Source organism: Acartia tonsa, chromosome 11, assembly GCF_053477335.1.
Source record: "Acartia tonsa isolate MP-2025a chromosome 11, ASM5347733v1, whole genome shotgun sequence".
In the NCBI taxonomy this organism is placed as follows: domain Eukaryota; kingdom Metazoa; phylum Arthropoda; class Copepoda; order Calanoida; family Acartiidae; genus Acartia; species Acartia tonsa.
In genome coordinates this window covers 39526974-39545491 of record NC_137270.1, presented here as the reverse complement: position 1 = coordinate 39545491, position 18518 = coordinate 39526974, and the positions used below count along the sequence as shown (strand labels likewise).

Here is an 18518-nt window from a genome sequence, read left to right as displayed (position 1 = left end):
TTAGTTAAATAGATATAGTTCTAACTCTTAAGTTAAATATTTTAATTTTTACATGTCCAGAATTCCCCTGGAGACCTGCAGTACCTGATCCTGGAGCCCAATTTCAAATTTATCTTCAAATTGGTCAATACTATCCAAAAAGTAGCAACTTTTGTTAAATAAGTTATGCTCTAACTTTAAAAGTGAAAATTTTTAGTTTTTACCTATCCAGGATCCACCTGGAGGCCTGTAGTACCTGAAGCTGGAGCCCGATTTCAGATTTTTCTTTAAATGAGTTAATACTATCCATAAAGTAGCAACTTTTGCTAAAGAAGTTATGCTCTAACTTAAAAAGTAAAAATTTTTAGTTTTTACCTGTCCAGGATCCACCTGGAGGCCTGCAGTACCTGATCCTGGAGCCCGATTTCAAATTTTTCTTCAAATATGTTAATACCATCCATAAAATAGCAACTTTTGTTCAATAAGTTTTGTTCTAACTTCAAAAGTAAAAAAATTCAGTTTTTACCTGTCCAGAATTTACCTGGAGCCCGATTTCAAATTTTTCTTCAAATTAGTTCATACCATACATAAAGTAGCAACTTTTGTAAAATAAGTTTTGTTCTAACTTCAAAAGTAAAAAAATTCAGTTTTTACCTGTCCAGAATTTACCTGGAGGCCTGCAGTACCTGTACCTGGAGCCCGATTTCAAATTTTTCTTCAAATTAGTTCATACCATCCATAAAGTAGCAACTTTTGTAAAATAAGTTTTGTTCTAACTATAAAATTAAAAATTTTCAGTTTTTACCTGTCCAGAATTCACCTGGAGGCCTGCAGGACCTGAACCTGGAGGCTGATTTTTATTTTTTCTTCATATATGCTCATAACATCCCAAAAGATGCATATTTGGTTTAATAAGTTGATCTCTAACTCTTCAAACAAAATTTTTTTTTCATTTATACCTGTCCAGAAGTGACCTTCCAGCCTGCAGCACCTGAACCTGGAGACCTATCAAAATTTTTTTAAATATAAGGAAAATACACCCAAAAACTAAACTTTTTCCCCAAATAACCTATCCTATAACTCCTAAGACAAAGCCTATAATCCCTGTTTACGCAAAAGTGTCAGATGTGCCCCCCCCCCTTATCTGAGCCTGTTGGTTCCGTTCAGATATATACCTTGAATAGTTTGAAAGAAAGGAGTGAGGCAGTATTTAGTTATCAAGAACCAAACCAGGGCAGACAAACTTCCTATCCAGGCACCAGCTATCACCTAAATAATACATGTTAGAATCGTTCTATTAAATCAGAGTTTCAGGGTGGTTTTCGATTTATGTCAGTCTATTATATTTAAATAGCAGGATGTCTATCTGGGTGTAGCTTAAAATCTCACTAACCTCATCTGACTATTATCTATTAATAGCCTTGTGTAAAGTAACAGGATGTCTGCCTGTCTGAATGTCTGTCTGTAGTTTAAGATCTCATTAACTTCTGGGCCGATATGGTTTTTCTTTTACAGCGAATCTTCTTATAGGTGGCGTTGCTACAAAAGACCAACACCTACAAAAGACCTACAAATCTACCAACCACTTTTTGTAAAATCCATGAAATTCTAAACTATAACTAAGTTAATGTACATTAAACATTCATACATATAGGTTAGGTTATAGGCAAGGGGGCCGAGCGCCCGCGGCTTCGCAGGCCAGGAGGCCGAGCTCTGTGGCCATGACCTTCTAGCATTACGATTTTTTTAATGTTGGTCTTTTGTAGGTGTTGGTCTTTTGTAGAGTTGGTCTTTTGTAGCAACGCCTTATAGGTACAGGGAAGTTTTGTAACTATTTTTACCCTCCCTTGAGTAATCACCTAAAAAAAAAAACCCGCCCCCTTCAAACTAAAATTAAAAATGGAAGGTCGACCCCCCACCCCCTTAAATTAAGTATCAATAAATATTTTATAGTATTTCTTCGAACCTAATTAATATCCGCTGGATTAGAACTGGTTCTCAGCAACACAAAAAACGCATGTATCGTATTATATCCAGTTTTCTACGAATATAAAAATGTACAATCATAAAATTAATTTTAATATTATAATTGTTTACTTTTATATCCGCGGAAAGCTATTTATAATACGATGCGATAAATAACTAAACCTGATCCACAGTATGATACTGTAGGTAGACCCGAGAATAAGACATGACCAAAGCAGCGACTAAACAGCTGCCAGCAGCCACAATCTTCCACCCAATTTCTGTCAGCTGTCGGCCGTGGTGTAATCGATACTAAAACAAAATTATTATCAAGAAAATCAAACAAATCAATTTGTATGTCCTTTTGATAAGCACTTAGCGATAACGCCCCCTAGAAGCCTCTAGGGGCACTTATGGTGGAGGGAGGGATGGGGGGGGGGGGGGGAAGGAAACTCCCTAATTTTAAATTTAAGTTTTAAAAAGAAAAAGTTAAATTTCTAAAGCGATTTCTCTTAGTGGGGGGGGTTCTTCCCCCCAAATTTTATAAACTTTCTCTGGACCTATAAGAAGCCTCATTGTAAAAGTTTAATTTTATCATTAAGCGCTGTAGACAAAAAAAGCTTATGTTGATTTTTCGGATTTATTCAAACACTTTTTACAAGCTATAATTATCCTATCATCTTGATTTTAAAAATAGTGATTTTTAGAGCGATAAGACACACAGTAATGTCAACGAAGCATCTTATCAAGTCTTAAAAATGTAAGTATGTAAACAAGTGCAGTTTAGAATAGTCATTTATAACATCGTATTATAGACAGCTCTCCGCGGACATTATAATAAAAAAATCAGATTAGTTCCAGTTTTGTAACGACGAGGGGCTGAAGGTTAGGGCTAATAAAAAAGGTGATTAAAATTATGATTTTTATTATTATATTACTTTGAAAATTGTCTAGAATACAATAAATAACTTTTTAGTATCGGTTTTAAAGCCATATTAGAAATAACGATAATTTAAATTCAACAACTCCCCCCCCCCCCCTCCCCACTAAGTCTTATGTATAAAGTTTGGCCAATGGTAGCTGGTAAAATTCGGGTAAAAGAAGGATTGTAGATTAAATAAACGGCTACCCTCCTGCCATATTGCGTATTTTTAAGTGTGTGTGTGTGTCATAAAACTCGTTTCTAAGTGCGTGTGTGTGTACGGTGCGTGAACGTATTTGATTTTTTGCTTATCATCCCCCTGCTAAAAGAACAAAAGTTTCTAAAAAACAAATAACCAGTAATTTTTTTAGCAACTTGTTTTCCAATTTATAAAAAGAAATTACGAAGAAGGCTATCGTGTAAGCTAAATCAATTTTAATAAAACAAGTGGCTGCGCCCCTTTAATGCACATAATTAATATCAAAATGGGACAAGAAATACTCTCAATCCATCCCAATACAAAAAAACAGCCTAAAACCATCATAGGTCCTATGTAAAGCTATGTAAAAAAAATAGATAAAAAACAATACTAAATTGTAAAAGTAAAACTATTTCAGTAGTAACATATTTTACAACAATATTGTAAACATACAATAGCTCCTCTTTTTCAAAATATTTTGAAAATTTGCTGTTTTTATACAAAATAAATTGGTTAGATTGTAGAACAAAACTTAAGTTTCTTTACAACTTTCTACGATACCTCCGTATTTTTACCTTTACATAGTTAGTTATATTTTCAAGTTAAAATGTTAGAGAAAATAATTCAATTCTTACGGCGAAAAGTTATAACATACAGAAATATTCAAACATTTTTGTTGATCATATTATGCTGTTGGGGTTTTGTTGTTATAAATAACTCATCATCAAATGTTATAGGTAAAACATTTACTTATTATTTTGGTATTTAAAAAGTTAATTTATTCGGTGGAAAGTCGGTTAAACTCTAATTATAAAGTAGCCACGTTATCCTATAATATAAAGTAATAAGCTTTTTTTTGTCTGTTGCGAAGGATCTCGCTAACCGCTAAACTGACATGGCTCTTCTTTACAGTGAAGCCTCTTATAGACTCTGAGATGGTTTTAGGGTATCTATCCCCCCCCAAAAAAAAAAAAAAAAATTTCATATTTTTTTCTAATTTTAATGTTTTTATAAATTTTATATTTTTTTTATACTTTTTTATATTTTTTTTTGTATTTTCAATTATTTTTCTTCTTTTTAAATTTCTTTTCTTCTTTTAAACTTTATTTTATCAAATTCAAAAAGATTTTTAAACCTTCCTTTTCCTGTAGGGGTGAAGCCCCAAAAAGGCAAATGGCAAAGAAATTAAAAAAAAAAACAATATGAAAAAGAGAAAATTCAAAGGTTTTAAATAATATAAATCAATATGAATAAATATAAAAAGTTATAAAGAGTTATAAATGTTATAAATTACAGAAAATAACTGTAAAAAAGTGTAAATAAAATTTTTAAAACTCTCCACTGAACCTTCAGAAAAAAGCCCCTAGAGGCTAGGGGCGAAGCCGCTAGTTTAATATATACTAGTGTCATATATTTAAGTAATAACTCCCTTCGTAAAAAACTATAAGTTTTTATAGCATACCTACATTCTAAATAATCTTAAAATTTGACTTTTCTTTCAAAAAAAATTTTAAGCGAAGCTTTTCTACATTTAAGGTCGGTCTGTCCGTCCGAAACGCTTAGATCTGTTTGTTAAGTTAGGCATGGTGTAAAGATCATATTGATTTTTCGAGCAATGAGATATAATTCAGAAAGCATAGCAATCCTAGAATCATTACTAGAGATTCCAACATTATTGTTAAGTATTAATGTACGTTTGTCTCACAAGTTAATTTGTTATTCTTAGAAATTTATGTTAATTAGGTATATCTAAAAAAAATATCATATAAATATTTTTAATCTAAAGAACTAAATTTTGTTTTAGATGGAGTTGATAATAATTATGGGATAGATTGTGACGAGCTTAGAGAAGTTATTCAGGTTATAGATAGATGCGATAAATATCTATTATTTATGAGAAACAAATAACAAAGAAAGTGAATAGTGCCTAATTTACAATTTTAATTAAAACAAGGATGACAACATCCATAAGTAGCGTAACCAAAAAAAAAACATGGAAAAAGTGAATTGCAGAGCAGATTTTCACTAACCATAAAAAAGAAATAGAGGATACACAGGAAATTAAAATAAATCACGAAACTTTAATAATACAAAAAAGTTTTTTTTAAATTTCTTTTAAAGCATAAAAGACAGACAGGCGGACAAAGCAATGTATAGACGAGATGCGAACAGAAATAGGAATCTTCACTAAAAATATCTGAGTAGCATTCAAGAAATTTCCACATAACAATAAGGATTGACAGACTGGCGCACGGACGGACAGAAACAGCGAATTATAGAATAGCTTCGCTACTTAATTTAAGTTAGAACTAAAATCTTCATAATATTTTTATTTAGAAAAATGTGACCCAAGGGAAAGACACAAAATTTGTGGATATAACCTACAACAATGTCATTACAGTTTATGACTCGGTAAGAACAGGGATAGATCAATGATAGAAAAATCCAGAAATCTTATTTTTTTTTTTTTTTGGGGGGGGGGGCCTAACAGTAGCTTTTCTCCTATTTCTAGCCCCTGCGGGGCCAATTACCTAACACTGTGGGGCAATCCCCTAACCCAATATAACCTAACCTAACCTAAAATAACCTATAAAAAAAACATTTTAAAAATACGACGAATGTTACGAAAGGGACTATTCCCGAATTATCCTATTCATTTGTTCTGACCGTTTGATTTCAGAGCTTCGCTTTTATGGATGTTGTCGTGTTTGTTTAACAAAGATCTTACAATTTCAGGACAAGCCAAATGACAGAAATGCAAAAATAGATTTGGTATCTAAAATGAGGTAGAATAACTAATAAAAATTACAGCGACTGTATCGTAAAACGTAGCGCATCCGCTCGTTGTAAGGAAGGTACTAGGTTCGAATCTCGGCCCAACATTGCGTCATAACTATAGACGTTGAAAATGGTTTCTACTGCTCGATAAATATAGCGTGAGTACCCCCTTCTTGCCTGTCTATGCTTGGCCATATACAGGCACAAATTTTTAACATGTACTGCACAGTTAGGACTTCCAGACAAAGGTCGTGTAATCTAAGTGTTGGTTATCTATTGGGCATTTGACCACTTATTTATATAAATAAATATAAAATGTAATTGAAATTGATGGGTTTACATAAATGGCCAGTTTTTGTAAAACCAAATGATTTCAAAGATTTCATACAGAAAGGTATTAAAAAGGCGACCTTTTTAAAATTTATGTCTTATTAAATTATGTCAGAATTTGAATGTTTTTAAATGTACTGAACATGATTATAATATCATATTTCTTTTTAGGCCATTGTTGAATTGCTTAGATCCTGATGAAATATATTTATCAGGTTAAGTATTTATTACTGTATAGGTAGTATTTCATATAGATTCATATCTACCCCACAGATCTTAGGGGATATGACAATGGTCGATAAATTGATGCACATCCCCAATAATGACATACTAAATTACCCAGTCTATAGATTACAATTAGTGGTTAAAACGTTTGTACACTCAACGTATTTAACCAACCAAAAAGAGTTTAAAAGGTCCCCAAGGTTGTTAAGCCAACGTATTAGAAAACATTATTATAAAACTTTGACTCTTTGAGACTAGTGTAATAAACAGCCCAATGTCGCCCTCCTTGACCTCATTGTCATTTTACACGCCAAAAATAATCTATACTTTTTAAATAAAAGTAACAGGATATCTCTCTGTCTAGTGTAGCTCAAGATCTCACTAACCGCTAAAATAATATGGTCATTATTTACAGTTAATCCTTTTCTAGGTACAGGGAAGGTTTAGAACTATTTTTGGTAAGGGAAACTCTACCCTCTGAAAAGAAATCACCAATCTGAGAAAATTACCCCCCCTACCAAAAAATATTCTTTTTAAAACTGAAATTTAAAGTAGTGGGTCAATTTCTTTCCCTCTATAGGCCTCTAGTAGCGTAGTCACTAAAGGGGGGGGGGGGGGCGAAAGTGACACTTTTTGAAACCAAAACTAAAAGTCAACAAAGGAACTCAACTAAAAAAAGAGTTACAGGTCTGAGATTTTGCGTGGCAGTTGCTTTATAGAGGTACAATATGGAACTGTGAAGAAACGGCGGCGCAACCGCCGAAAACCGCCGTTTCCCGCCGAAATTTTTTTTGCCTTTTCTCGGCGGTTTTCGGCGGTTGCGCCGCCGTTTCTTCACAGTTCCATATTGTACCCCTTTAAAGCAACTACCATGCAAAATGTCAGACCTGTAACTCTTTTTTTTAGTTGAGTTCCTTTGACTTTTAGTTTTGGTTTCAAAAAGTGTCACTTTCGCCCCCCCCCCTTTTATACATATATAATAAAAAATGAAAAAAAGAATATTTTTAGATATATTAAAAAAGGACTATTTTGTCCCACCAGCAAGAAGAGATGAAAAATATGTTTTAGAAAATGAGAAATGGTTGGGTAAGAAATTTAAACACATAAAAACAAGGATGACAACATCTATAAGTAGTGATGCACAAAATAATCATGGAATGGACAAACGGACAAAGCGAGTTATTGAGCAGATCTTCATTTGTCATAACAAAGAAATGAAATAACTTAGGGGGGCCGGAAATCAAAGAGAATCGCAAAACCTTTTTTAAGTTTGTCTTTTGAAGCATGACTGACAGGCAGACGGACAAAACTGTCTGTCTTCAATAGCAGCCTAGAAAGTCACATTTACGGAAAAACAAAGTGAACTAAAAAGCAGCTACACTACTCTTTAGGGAATTCACGAATGTTAAATTGTTAGTATAACTTGTTTTTTTTACAGATATGAAATATGAACGGAACCAACAAGCATTGGATGTAATGCAAATGGTTTATAAAAACAATCTAACAGTAAGTCTTAAAATAATTCATAGCAAAAAAAGTCAATCTCCATTTTAATAAGATTAAAAAGGCAAATTCTTTAGTGTGTTAGATTTGTATTTCAGAAGCTGTAAATTATACTGATATCCAAAGTTTTATAAACTATTTTTCTAGTTGTTTAGCTTGAAAACTTTGGGTACTTTTATTCAAGCTGGCAGCGCTCAAACGTTTCAACCAAATATTTTAGTCTATTTGGTTATTTGGTTGAACTGCATAGGGGATGTATATGAATTTATCGTATTCTCTTATCCCTTAAGATCCAAAGATCTAATTATAAGGGGTTAAAATCAACTTCTTAAAATTAACTAGCTGATTTCGTCGTAATTTCACAGTAGCTTATGATAGGCTATTTTAGGTTAGGCAAATATTAATCATTACCCCGCAGGGTTATAGCGCCCGGAAGGAAAAGGAAATAAGAGAAAAGCTACTATGAAGATAAACGAAACCCGCTACTTCGTTTTTTTCCATGATCCAACTTGTGTTTAGGGAGGATTTTTCGTGGAGGCTGGGGCTGCCGACTGTGAATTTTCAGTCTCACTTCCTCTAGAACATAACTACAACTGGACAGGTTATTTTATTTTTAACTAGCTTATACCTTATTTATGAGTTCATTTTACTTTGATAACTTTCATTTCTTATTAGCAATATGAATAACAAAGTTACTCTAGGTATTAGAGTAAAACACTAGAGGGAAAAAGGGATAAATAACTATATCTCCCCATAGCAACCACCTTGTGCAACCTTTCTATTGGGTCATTGAAAATCAACCAATGGTGTCACTTAAATTAACACAGTTAAGTAGCAGAAAGTAATTTAGAAGCAGACGAAAGAGGTCTTTAAAAAAAGAAGGGAGGTAGTTGTCTGTATATACATCAACACTATAGATCTGTTATCTAGGCATTTCAAATGGCGGGCCAAACAGCAAACAACGAAAGATTACTTTTTTGAAAACATTCTTTATTACTGATATAATCAAGGATATGCCCAAAAACTGGCATTTTTTGTATTTGGGTATTCACAACTCTTTTGAAAAAAGAAGGGAGGTAGTTGTCTGTATATACATCAACACTATAGATCTGTTATCTAGGCATTTCAAATGGCGGGCCAAACAGCAAACAACGAAAGATTACTTTTTTGAAAACATTCTTTATTACTGATATAATCAAGGATATGCCCAAAAACTGGCATTTTTTGTATTTGGGTATTCACAACTCTTTCCCATTTTAATAAGAAAAGTTTATCAAAATTTATCCTAAGTGCAGTTCCAAATGATAAATAACCACTATTTTTTTTTTAGAAAATTAAATATTATAAATTTTAGGAGTTTTGATTGAAACAACTACAACCTTCTTTAACAAATGTAAAAAGGTAGGTGAAATGGAAATTTCATAGTACAAAAAAATATTTCAATGAAAGAAAACTGTTATATGTCAAAAGAATTTGATCTTTATTCTATCAAAAGTTTATCCGATTATTCTTAAAAAATAAAAAGTACCAAATTTTAAGGGACTGTTTGGAAAGCTTGATAAAATGATAATCAATGAATGTAGATTGTAGAATATACGTTGATATTAGGACAGGGGAAAAATTGTCGACAAATTAGCTTGCTAACATAGAACTCTTTATTAGTCAGTTCGTTCATCCAATAGGAAAAGAGGGGATGGGGTAAAGGGGTGTATCGCAGGGTTGGTAAAAAAACAGGGTTTTTTTAAAAAAAAAAAGAACAAACCAGTTTTTTTTTGTTTAAATCGTTTTTATTTTTATAAAAACCAGTTGTTTTTTTTTAATAATATCCAAATTATAGTATTCTAATTTAGTATAAAGTTGAATTTTAATGGAACTTGTTGAATGCTTTAACTTAAATACCTAAACAATGTATAATAATGAATTTAAACTTCTTTAAAAAAATCATTTGCCTTTAGAAAAGTATTAAATTGTCTAAATTGTCTATTAGTTATAATCACCAAGTACAAGATTTAAACTTTTAAAAAAAATTTATATCAGGTATTTAGGTTTTTGACACTTATTAACTGTATTATTTACATTATAAAAAGATATAACTGGAAAGATACCTAGGCTTTGTATAAATATTTTTTTTTTAAAACCATCCCCACCTTGGTTTTTTTAAAGCTTGGTTTTTTTTGGATTAAACCCCTTGGTTTAAACCAAGTGTTTTTTTCTTTAATGCCAACCCTGGTGTATTGTTATCTTAGCGCGCTGCAAGTTTCACTTTATCAAAGAACATGGAGATCTGGTGTAATATCCAAGTAATAATATATCCTTTCCCTCCATCTCCATTGATTCCAAATATTCATTTTACCACCTTTTCCATTTTTTTTTTAGAAAAGAAGGAAGTCATATTTATTGAACCACTGCCTTGGCACACAGACTAGAGCTCATTTTACTAAATTCAATTTTTACAGGTATGGGGAATAGTCCCTTTCGTAACATCGCCCCATAAGGTCCGATTCGTCGTATTTTGAAAATGGCTTTTTATAGGCTATATTAGGTTAGGTCAGGTTATATTGGGTTAGGTGATTGCCTCACAGGGTTAGGTAATTTGCCCCGCAGGGTTAGAGCCCCCCCGCAGGGGCTAGAAATAGGAGAAAAGCTACTGTGAAAAATACGAAGAATCGCCCCATAAGGTGCGGTGTTACGAAAGGGACTATCCTACCCCAGGTATGGAATAAGATTCATTTCAGAATTTGCATTTGACAAGTCTTGTAAATTAGTATTTTTGATCTTTGGTCTTTTTGTAAACAACTATAGGTATTAGGTACTATGAAATTTCTTGAAATGTTGAAAAAATCTAAAAAAAAGTCATATTTACCTGTAGAATAAATTGATTTCAGTTCCAAAAATATGTACATAAAAATAAGATGATATTATCAAATAAAATGTACTTTTGTTATAATTGAATGAAATCTTATTTAAAATATCCCAATAGGAATTATATTTTGAAAGGCTAATACAGACAAAATTTAACAAGAACATTATTATTCAGTGCAGGAAAAAACAAGGATAATCAGCCTGCAATGGCTGGATTTAGTGGGGGTGAGGGTGATAGTACAAGTGCGTATGTATTTCCGGTAGGTGCTAGTTTTGTTCATCTATTTATTTTCATGTTTTTATCACGTTTTAAAATAATCACTTCAATGAGTTGACTAAAGTCACCAACTTCCAAAATTATACATTTATCCTTTTACTACCTTAGCTCATTTATATTTAAAAGGCATCTACACTGTCATTAAGTACCACACAGTAACAGGCATATGCTTTGACTGATTTTGTTATAAAATAGTATTATTTTGACCACAAAATTTCTTGTTCATGTATTTATTGTAACAAGATTGAAAAAAATCCCTTGCATGATTTATTGCTTCAAATTTCTTTAATGTGATTCAACTAAATATGTAGGTGCAATGTTTTAATCTTGAGAGCATATTACAAGCGGCTGGCAAGCCTTCTGTAAATCTGTTCATACTGGACATTGAGGGCTGGGAGCTGGCTGTACTGAGAAGTATCAACTGGGACCATGTAGACATTGAGGTAAGAATTATCAGGGATCTAAAGGGATAAGACAATGGCCGATACATTGATGTACATACCTAATAATGATACTCAAAATTACCTTTTCTGTAAATTACATTTAGTGGTTAAAAAGTTTGGACACTCAATTTAATGAACCAACCAATTAAAATTCCATAAAAGTCCCAATGTTGTTAAGCCAACGAATAAAAGATGTTATCAAAAAACTTTGAGGATCAGTGTAATAAACAGCCCTATGTCCCCTATCTCCCTGAAGAATAGTTGTACTTAAATACAAGTATCTCTGTATCAGAATAAGATACAATTATAAGTAAGAATCTTAGCAAATTGGTCCAAATAGTGAATCTGGGGGGGATTTTACTGTTACTTTTAGCTGTTGTTTGGTGCAGTTAATCTCTAAAAAAGAAGCTGGGTGTTGGTAAAGGTCCGATTAAGTTTTTTTTAAAGGGTGGGGGAGTAGCAGGATCGAACCTTTCTTGCCAACAAAATAAACACTCATAACTAAATGATCTTCAAATTATTTTTTAAAATCATTTGTGAGAAATTAACTCTTACATATGGCTTAAAATGTTAAGGTTCTATCTGTAGAAACTGGTTTGGCAGGCGAATTGATGAAAGGTATACTTTAATCAACTTTAATCATTAATAAGATATAAATATTAAGTAATTTTGAGTCTTCATTATTATCAAACAATTTTATTTTGTTAATTTAGAAACATTCTAGACAATTGAAATTTAAAATATATCTTTAGCATTAGAAGCATTTGTAAATTAAAATTTGTTTAGTCTGTTAAAATATTTATTCAATTCCAAAATGCATTTTTAAGTCAAAGAAAATGACACTTTTTTTCTCTTGGTTCAATATACATACCTATTGAACAATGTACTTATGGATATGTAGAATATGTAATTGTTTTAAATTACCTTCTTACTTTATTCAGATTCATCCCCACAACTGATCATAGACTTTTTAAAATACAAGGGATACACCAGGTATATGCCTTTTCATTTGACAATACCTTTCCTTACTTATTATAACTGTCGTTTAATCACCAAATTCCATTTGAAATTGGTAAAAAATTGGCATAACTTGTTTTGTGATTTAACTGAAGAGAAGTTAGTAAGAAGGGGGGGGGGGGGGAAGAGGGAAGTTGGTTGTGGGAAAATTATCACTTAGAATCCCTTGTCCCTGTTTTCTACATGCTGAATAAAGCATGATATTACTTTACTTAATTACAAATATAATGTCTTATAATTATTAACATTTCTAACTCAATTAGTGGTCTCCCAATTAGCCAGTAGAGACTTTGTTTCATAGAAGGAGAAGTCACTCTTTACGCATACAGGGTGGGGCAAATAAGACCGGACAAACTTTAATCGGCCATAGCGCCAAAACTACTTGACCAATCAGGACGTTTGACCCCACTATAAAAAGCTTAGGTAATTACTTTTTAGCACAAAAAAAGTTTTGGACGAAGATGTGCTCGTACTCTGAGCTGGCCGCGCTTATGTTCAACAAGGCAGATTCGAAATGCGCCGGTGGAATAATCTGGATTCTCGACTAGGGCCCACTAAATCGGTTCTCAGCCCATCTGTAGATGAGGTAGAGTTATGCAACTTGCTGGGGATACTTTTAGATACATAGATAAGACACTAGAAAAGACTAGAGCTCTCTATCTAAAGTGGCTTGGCTGTAGTACTCCGGCAAAGTGAAACGTGGCAGATTTTAAGATGTCAAAAATTGTGTGAAATCGTGAAAATTTCTCGGTTCTCTACGTTAGAGACCCATATGGAACTTAAAATCTCATTTTAGACTTTGGATTGGGCTGACAACCCTAGCTGAATCTTCATGCCATTTCCAAAAAGGTATAAAACGTCGTTCCAGCTCAACTGTGGTCCAAATAAGAGCCTCCGTGTCAAAGGGTAGCGTTAAAGTTGGGTGAAATTGAATCCTGCGGTTACTCACGTTCCTAAAGGAAATGGGGCCTCCCAGCAGCCCGATCTTAATTCAATGGACTTTTTGGCCTGGGGCTACTTTGAAGCATGCACCAATAGACGTGCCTATACAACAAAGACCTCCCTCATTACCACCATCAAGGAGAAATTCGCCAGCTTGGACAGGGACATGGTGACCAGGGCCTGCGGGTTGTTCAGGGGGCGGGTGAAGGCGGTGATTGAGGCTGGCGGCGATTCTATTGAATAATCTAATAGTTATATACCTATTTTGCTTGCCAGTTTTTAAAATTCAATAAAATCTTTAAAATTGACGATTTTATGTTCATTTGTTTAGAAGTTAGAATTTGTCCGGTCTTATTTGCCCCACCCTGTATAAAGCTTCTCTGAAAAGAAGCCAATCGAAAATGACATTTCCTCATTTTTTTGCTCAAAAGTAAAACTAAAAACACTTCCTTCTATATTTTAGACTAGTTGCTTTGCCCCTTGCCTATGGGAGAGTGGGGGAGGTTATGAATAGCCTAAAACCACCTAACACATTTATAATTTCAGATTTAAGCACAGAGAAGGAAACTACAAAAGCCCGAAAAACAAGCCACAAAATGATATGTTTGTTCGTAATGACATTGTTAAAAAATATAATGTTGTTCAACTACTGTGATAATAAATTTAGACAAACAAAAAAATTAAATTATTAAGTATGTATAAACCCGTAAAACTAAGTGTCAAGTACATTTAGAATATTCAATATACCCCCATGTTACATTGGGGAAGCAGGTTCAATTGACAGCGATTCGCCAGGGGGGTGTTTGTCTCGTCCCTTAGTTACTAGAGTTCTGAGCTCATTTTATTAACAAGGATGACGACATTAATAAGTAGCGTAGCTAAAAAATCATGGTTTGACTGGACAAACAGACATGGTGAATTATAGAGCAAATTTTCAGTTGTTTTTAAAAGAAAAAAAACGAAGAGAATAGCAATATTATAAGGAAAATAAGAAACCATAATAAAAAATAGGTATTAGTTTTTTATGCATGACTGACAAACCAACGGACCAAGTAAATTATAAATACTGGATGCTTATTGTACAGGGAATCTTCAACAAAAATGTAAGCTATATCTTAATTTACAGCCTATAAAATTACCAAATAATGTTACGGACATACTGACAGAAGCAGACAAAGTTAAAATTATAGAGTAGTTTCTCTAATAAAAGTTCTTACCCTAATAAAAAGAACGCAGTACATACAGACAAACCACATGTATTGACTATGATTCGACGGCCATCCATATTTCTAAGATTATTACAAACAACTTTGAAAAATATTTATCTTAAAAAATCTACCAATTCTTAAAAATAAAATATTTGAAAAATTAGGTACGGATTATAAATAGAAACAAATTTGCTCTTAGGATATTTATTATACAAAGTATAACGATGTCTCTTCGTCTGTCTGTCCGTATAAAGCTTAAGATCTTACTAACTGCTGGTCCAATTAAGAAGTGAGTTTTATAGGAAATATGACTAATGACCTACGAAGGGTTTAAGCTATTTTCAACAACAAAAATGTTGAATGAGAAAATCCTTGGAGATCCAAAAATAGACTTAGTACGTTTTGGTAACAAATAACGTAACAAAAAAAAAAAAATTCAGTGCATGCCGTAAACAATGTTTGTTAATATTCCTCAAGGACAACTTCTCTAATAACAGGACGTGGTTCTGCATACACTCGTTTCAATATCTGAACAAAAGCGAGAGTTAGATTGCATCCTGTAACGGTAACTTGCATGGAAAATCTTTATTGAAAAGTAGCAATTTGTCTGTGTGTGCCTTAAGATCTCGATAACCGCTGGTCTGACATGTTACTACTTTTCAGTAAAGTTTCTTATAGGCCCATGGAAGGTTTGTAACTATTTTGGGAGAGGGTACCTCCACTCTCCCAAGACAAATCACCCCTGGAATAAATCCCCTCAATGTCAATGCCCCACTTAAATCTATAATACAAAGTAGAACGATGTCTGTCTGTCCGTCTGAAGCTTAAGATCTCAGTAACCGCTGAACCGATTGGGCTCTACTTTTCAGGGATTATACCTACTGGTCCTGTGATGGTTTTAAGCTATTTTCCTGGGGGGTGGGACACCCCCAACCCCCCAAAAAACTAAAAAAAACACCCCAAATTTTTTTTTTTTTGCAGGAGATTTCCTTGGTCCTTCTTATTTTTTTTACGAATTTCACCTTATCTTTTTTTTATCATCTCTTGGGGCAAAGCCCCTAGAGGCTAGGGGCGAAGCCGCTAGTATTTATATAAGTGATAATACCTTGGTTCCAAAAAAGACGCAACTCAATACTATGCACACAGTTAGGACTTTCAGACTAAAGTCGTGCAACTAGAAGGTTAGTTGTATGTAGAAATGCAACAAAGTAGTATCTAATGGTTTATTCCGTGCTCTTGAGGTTATCCAGGTTAGATAAGTAAAGTTATTTCTCTGATCCATAACTACATAGGTAAAACAAAGAAACTAAGGCTACACGCACAGTCACACACACACAAAATTACCTGATTCAGGAGATGATTAAGAATAACTCCGAGGCTCAGGGTTGCCGTGTGTAAATCTCTTCTTGATACAAACAGAGTAAACAAGACTATGGCTATGACCAGGGGTGCCAGAGAGTATATGGCGAATATTTTACCCAATTTGTCTCCTTCTGTATAAAAATTAAGAGTTGTTTATAAAATTTCTTGTCGAATTAGATCATTTAAATCAAATCTGAAAGTAAAACCTTCCCTTCTTTATGATTTTGCAATCTTAAGGGTAATAGCAATAGATTGATGTATCCACCCAATTACAATAAACATAAAATATTCTTTTTTAGAAAAAGATTATTAATTTAAAAGTTTAAGATTTGTACCACCCAAAGTGCCTGAAAGCAGCGTTGCGGAGCCGTTTGATTTTTGTGCGGCTCCGGCTCCGCGGAGCCGTCTGTCATGGTGGCGGCTCCAGCTCCGACCTAAAATCAAGAAAAACTCAACATATTTTTTCCCCACGTCTATTTTTGACTTTTGAAGGTTTCAAAAGTTCAATTTTTGATAAAATAGACTTGAAAAACTTAAAAAGGGCATTTGCACATGACAAAACAGAGTTACCAAATTATAATTTATAAAAAATCTCTTTATTTAGGTATCTAGTTCGGATTCGGAGCCGTTTTTTAACCAAAATTACAGCTCCGGCAAAATATGGCGGCTCCACGGCTCCCAGCTCCGCAAAACTGCCTGAAAGTTCAAAGGTCAACAACTGGGAAAACTTTGGGTACTTGTATCCTTCCCCCATTCCTAGATCTTTTCAGACAAGCAACATCAATTTCTTTTCAATGGGGGATGGGGGGGGGGGGGGGGGTGATTGACCTAATTTTGATTGACCTATCTCTGACAAACACTCTTATTCTTCCCTGGATATTCGACATGAGTAAGGCTCAATGTTTTCCATTTAACATTATCCTCAGTTGGATTAAAATCTGAGGATTCCATTTTTCTTCTAATTACAACTATCTAGGTACCTAAACAAAGAGATATATTTAATGTTCCCCAATTGGAAATAGAATACGTGGATATTGTGAGAGATTCTCGCATACCCTGATAAAATGTTTCTTCCTGCTGGATGATATATAGCTCTCATCCTTATGAATTTACCCCACCCCCTCCCTTTACCATGAAGGAACGTATTGACCAATATCTGGGGACTAGACATATTAGCAACCTAAATTGACGACAAAAAATTGCTCTGTCACTATATCCACGTATTCTATATCCATTGTAATTAAGTAGCGCACCTACTTTTAAAACAGTATAATTATTCGACTGAGCTAGTCGGCAAAGATATCCTAATATCATGTTAGGTATGTTCTTAACATTCAAATTTTATCGTTGCTGGCTTGTTATAACTGAGCTGCTTATGGATATAATTATCCTTGTAAGTAATAATATACATATATTTCAAAGGTAGTAATGTACTACACACCACCTTAAGGGAATTTCATGGCCCACCTTTGTTCTATAAAAAATTTATTTTAGTTCTGTGACATTGGATATATAATTATATACATAGGCATATTGGCAGGTGAAAATTTTTCGTCAACTTTAGTTGCTAACATGGACCTCATTTATTGGACAATTCGTCAATCTAGTAGGAGGGAGAAGAAGGGGTATTGTTGTTTTGCTAGCTGCGAGTTTCGCTTTATAAGAGAATGTGAAACTCTGGTGCAATATACAATGATACATGTTATAATATATCGATTTATGTGTCCGTATTCTTAAGAGATGGAAGACCAGTTACGTGCACGCCGTCCATCCTGCACCGCGCATCAATGATCCTAGGAGCTACACCAGAAGAGTCCTACTGTGCTGGAAAGGTCCTAGGGTAGATGCCAGACTGAATTCTGGTCACTTCCCCCAGTTCAGGGGGTTTGGGTGGGGCTAACAATCATTCCCTAGAAAAAACCTGCTCACGTTCAATCTGCACAAAGTAAAGACCAATTTAACTTTGGGCTCGGGAACGAAGTAGAGGTTGGAAACAACAATATGATGTTTGGCTGGGAAACCGCTAAAGGACCAGTCAGGCGGATGATTCTGAATTCCCGCAGACCAGCAAAAAAAAAAAAATTCTTAAGAGATCAATAAGTAACAAACAACACACCTCAACAAAAGAAATCTACCTGTTGAAAATCAGGGATAAGGGATGGGAAACCTGGCCGAAAATTAGGTCTCAGCCTCCTTTTAAAAGTGATGGGGCAACTTTTCTTTTTTGCCTATAAAATCAACTCATTTTCGCCAGTTCATTATTGGCTGTAGGCTAATATCCAATAGCCTGAAACTTGCTTTTAGCATTAACCAATTATTAATAACAAACGCGTCCCCCAGTTCATTATTGGCTAAATTAATTCAAGCAAACATAAATTTCTGCTATTAGAAAGACAACAATGGAAAGTTTTGTTCTGACCTGCATAGTATTTCAGCTTGACTGCCCACAGGTAGAATTTTAAAGTTTGTTTCTAGCCATTCTGTGTTGACTTCTGCAAATATTTGA

At 33.8% G+C, this 18518-nt stretch overlaps 2 protein-coding genes across 2 annotated transcripts in view; one reads left to right on the top strand and one right to left on the bottom strand.

Moving 5' to 3' along the window:
* LOC145331283 (dolichyldiphosphatase 1-like) overlaps positions 1 to 18518 on the bottom strand; it is a 33757-nt gene that overhangs the window by 3678 nt on the left and 11561 nt on the right. The window contains exons 2-7 of the mRNA XM_080175901.1: positions 16888 to 16994; positions 15995 to 16146; positions 15116 to 15178; positions 14660 to 14731; positions 2128 to 2256; positions 1155 to 1248 (exon numbers count right to left, since the gene is read on the bottom strand). Of these exons, the coding sequence (XP_080032027.1) occupies positions 1155 to 1248; positions 2128 to 2256; positions 14660 to 14731; positions 15116 to 15178; positions 15995 to 16146; positions 16888 to 16963 (586 nt within the window). The 5' untranslated portion in view covers positions 16964 to 16994. The remainder of the gene's footprint in view (positions 1 to 1154; positions 1249 to 2127; positions 2257 to 14659; positions 14732 to 15115; positions 15179 to 15994; positions 16147 to 16887; positions 16995 to 18518) is intronic.
* On the top strand, positions 3631 to 14220 carry LOC145332150 (uncharacterized). The gene is made up of 15 exons (XM_080177099.1): positions 3631 to 3802; positions 4870 to 4925; positions 5403 to 5477; positions 5802 to 5851; positions 6345 to 6388; positions 7407 to 7484; positions 7837 to 7904; positions 8421 to 8502; positions 9256 to 9302; positions 10278 to 10357; positions 10939 to 11023; positions 11352 to 11483; positions 12059 to 12101; positions 12425 to 12476; positions 13989 to 14220. The coding sequence occupies exons 1-15, from the start codon at positions 3673 to 3675 to the stop codon at positions 14095 to 14097; spliced, it is 1131 nt and encodes a 376-aa protein (XP_080033225.1). The 5' UTR covers positions 3631 to 3672; the 3' UTR covers positions 14098 to 14220.

What these genes read in the sequence shown, in the direction of transcription:
- LOC145332150 (XM_080177099.1), top strand. Translation starts at nt 3,673, where the DNA reads ATGTTAGAGAAAATAATTCAATTCTTACGGCGAAAAGTTATAACATAC. An exon ending in GATTTGGTATCTAAAATGAG is followed by an intron (nt 5,852 to 6,344) that starts GTAGAATAACTA and finishes ATTTCTTTTTAG; the next exon opens with GCCATTGTTGAATTGCTTAG. An exon ending in ACATAACTACAACTGGACAG is followed by an intron (nt 8,503 to 9,255) that starts GTTATTTTATTT and finishes TATAAATTTTAG; the next exon opens with GAGTTTTGATTGAAACAACT.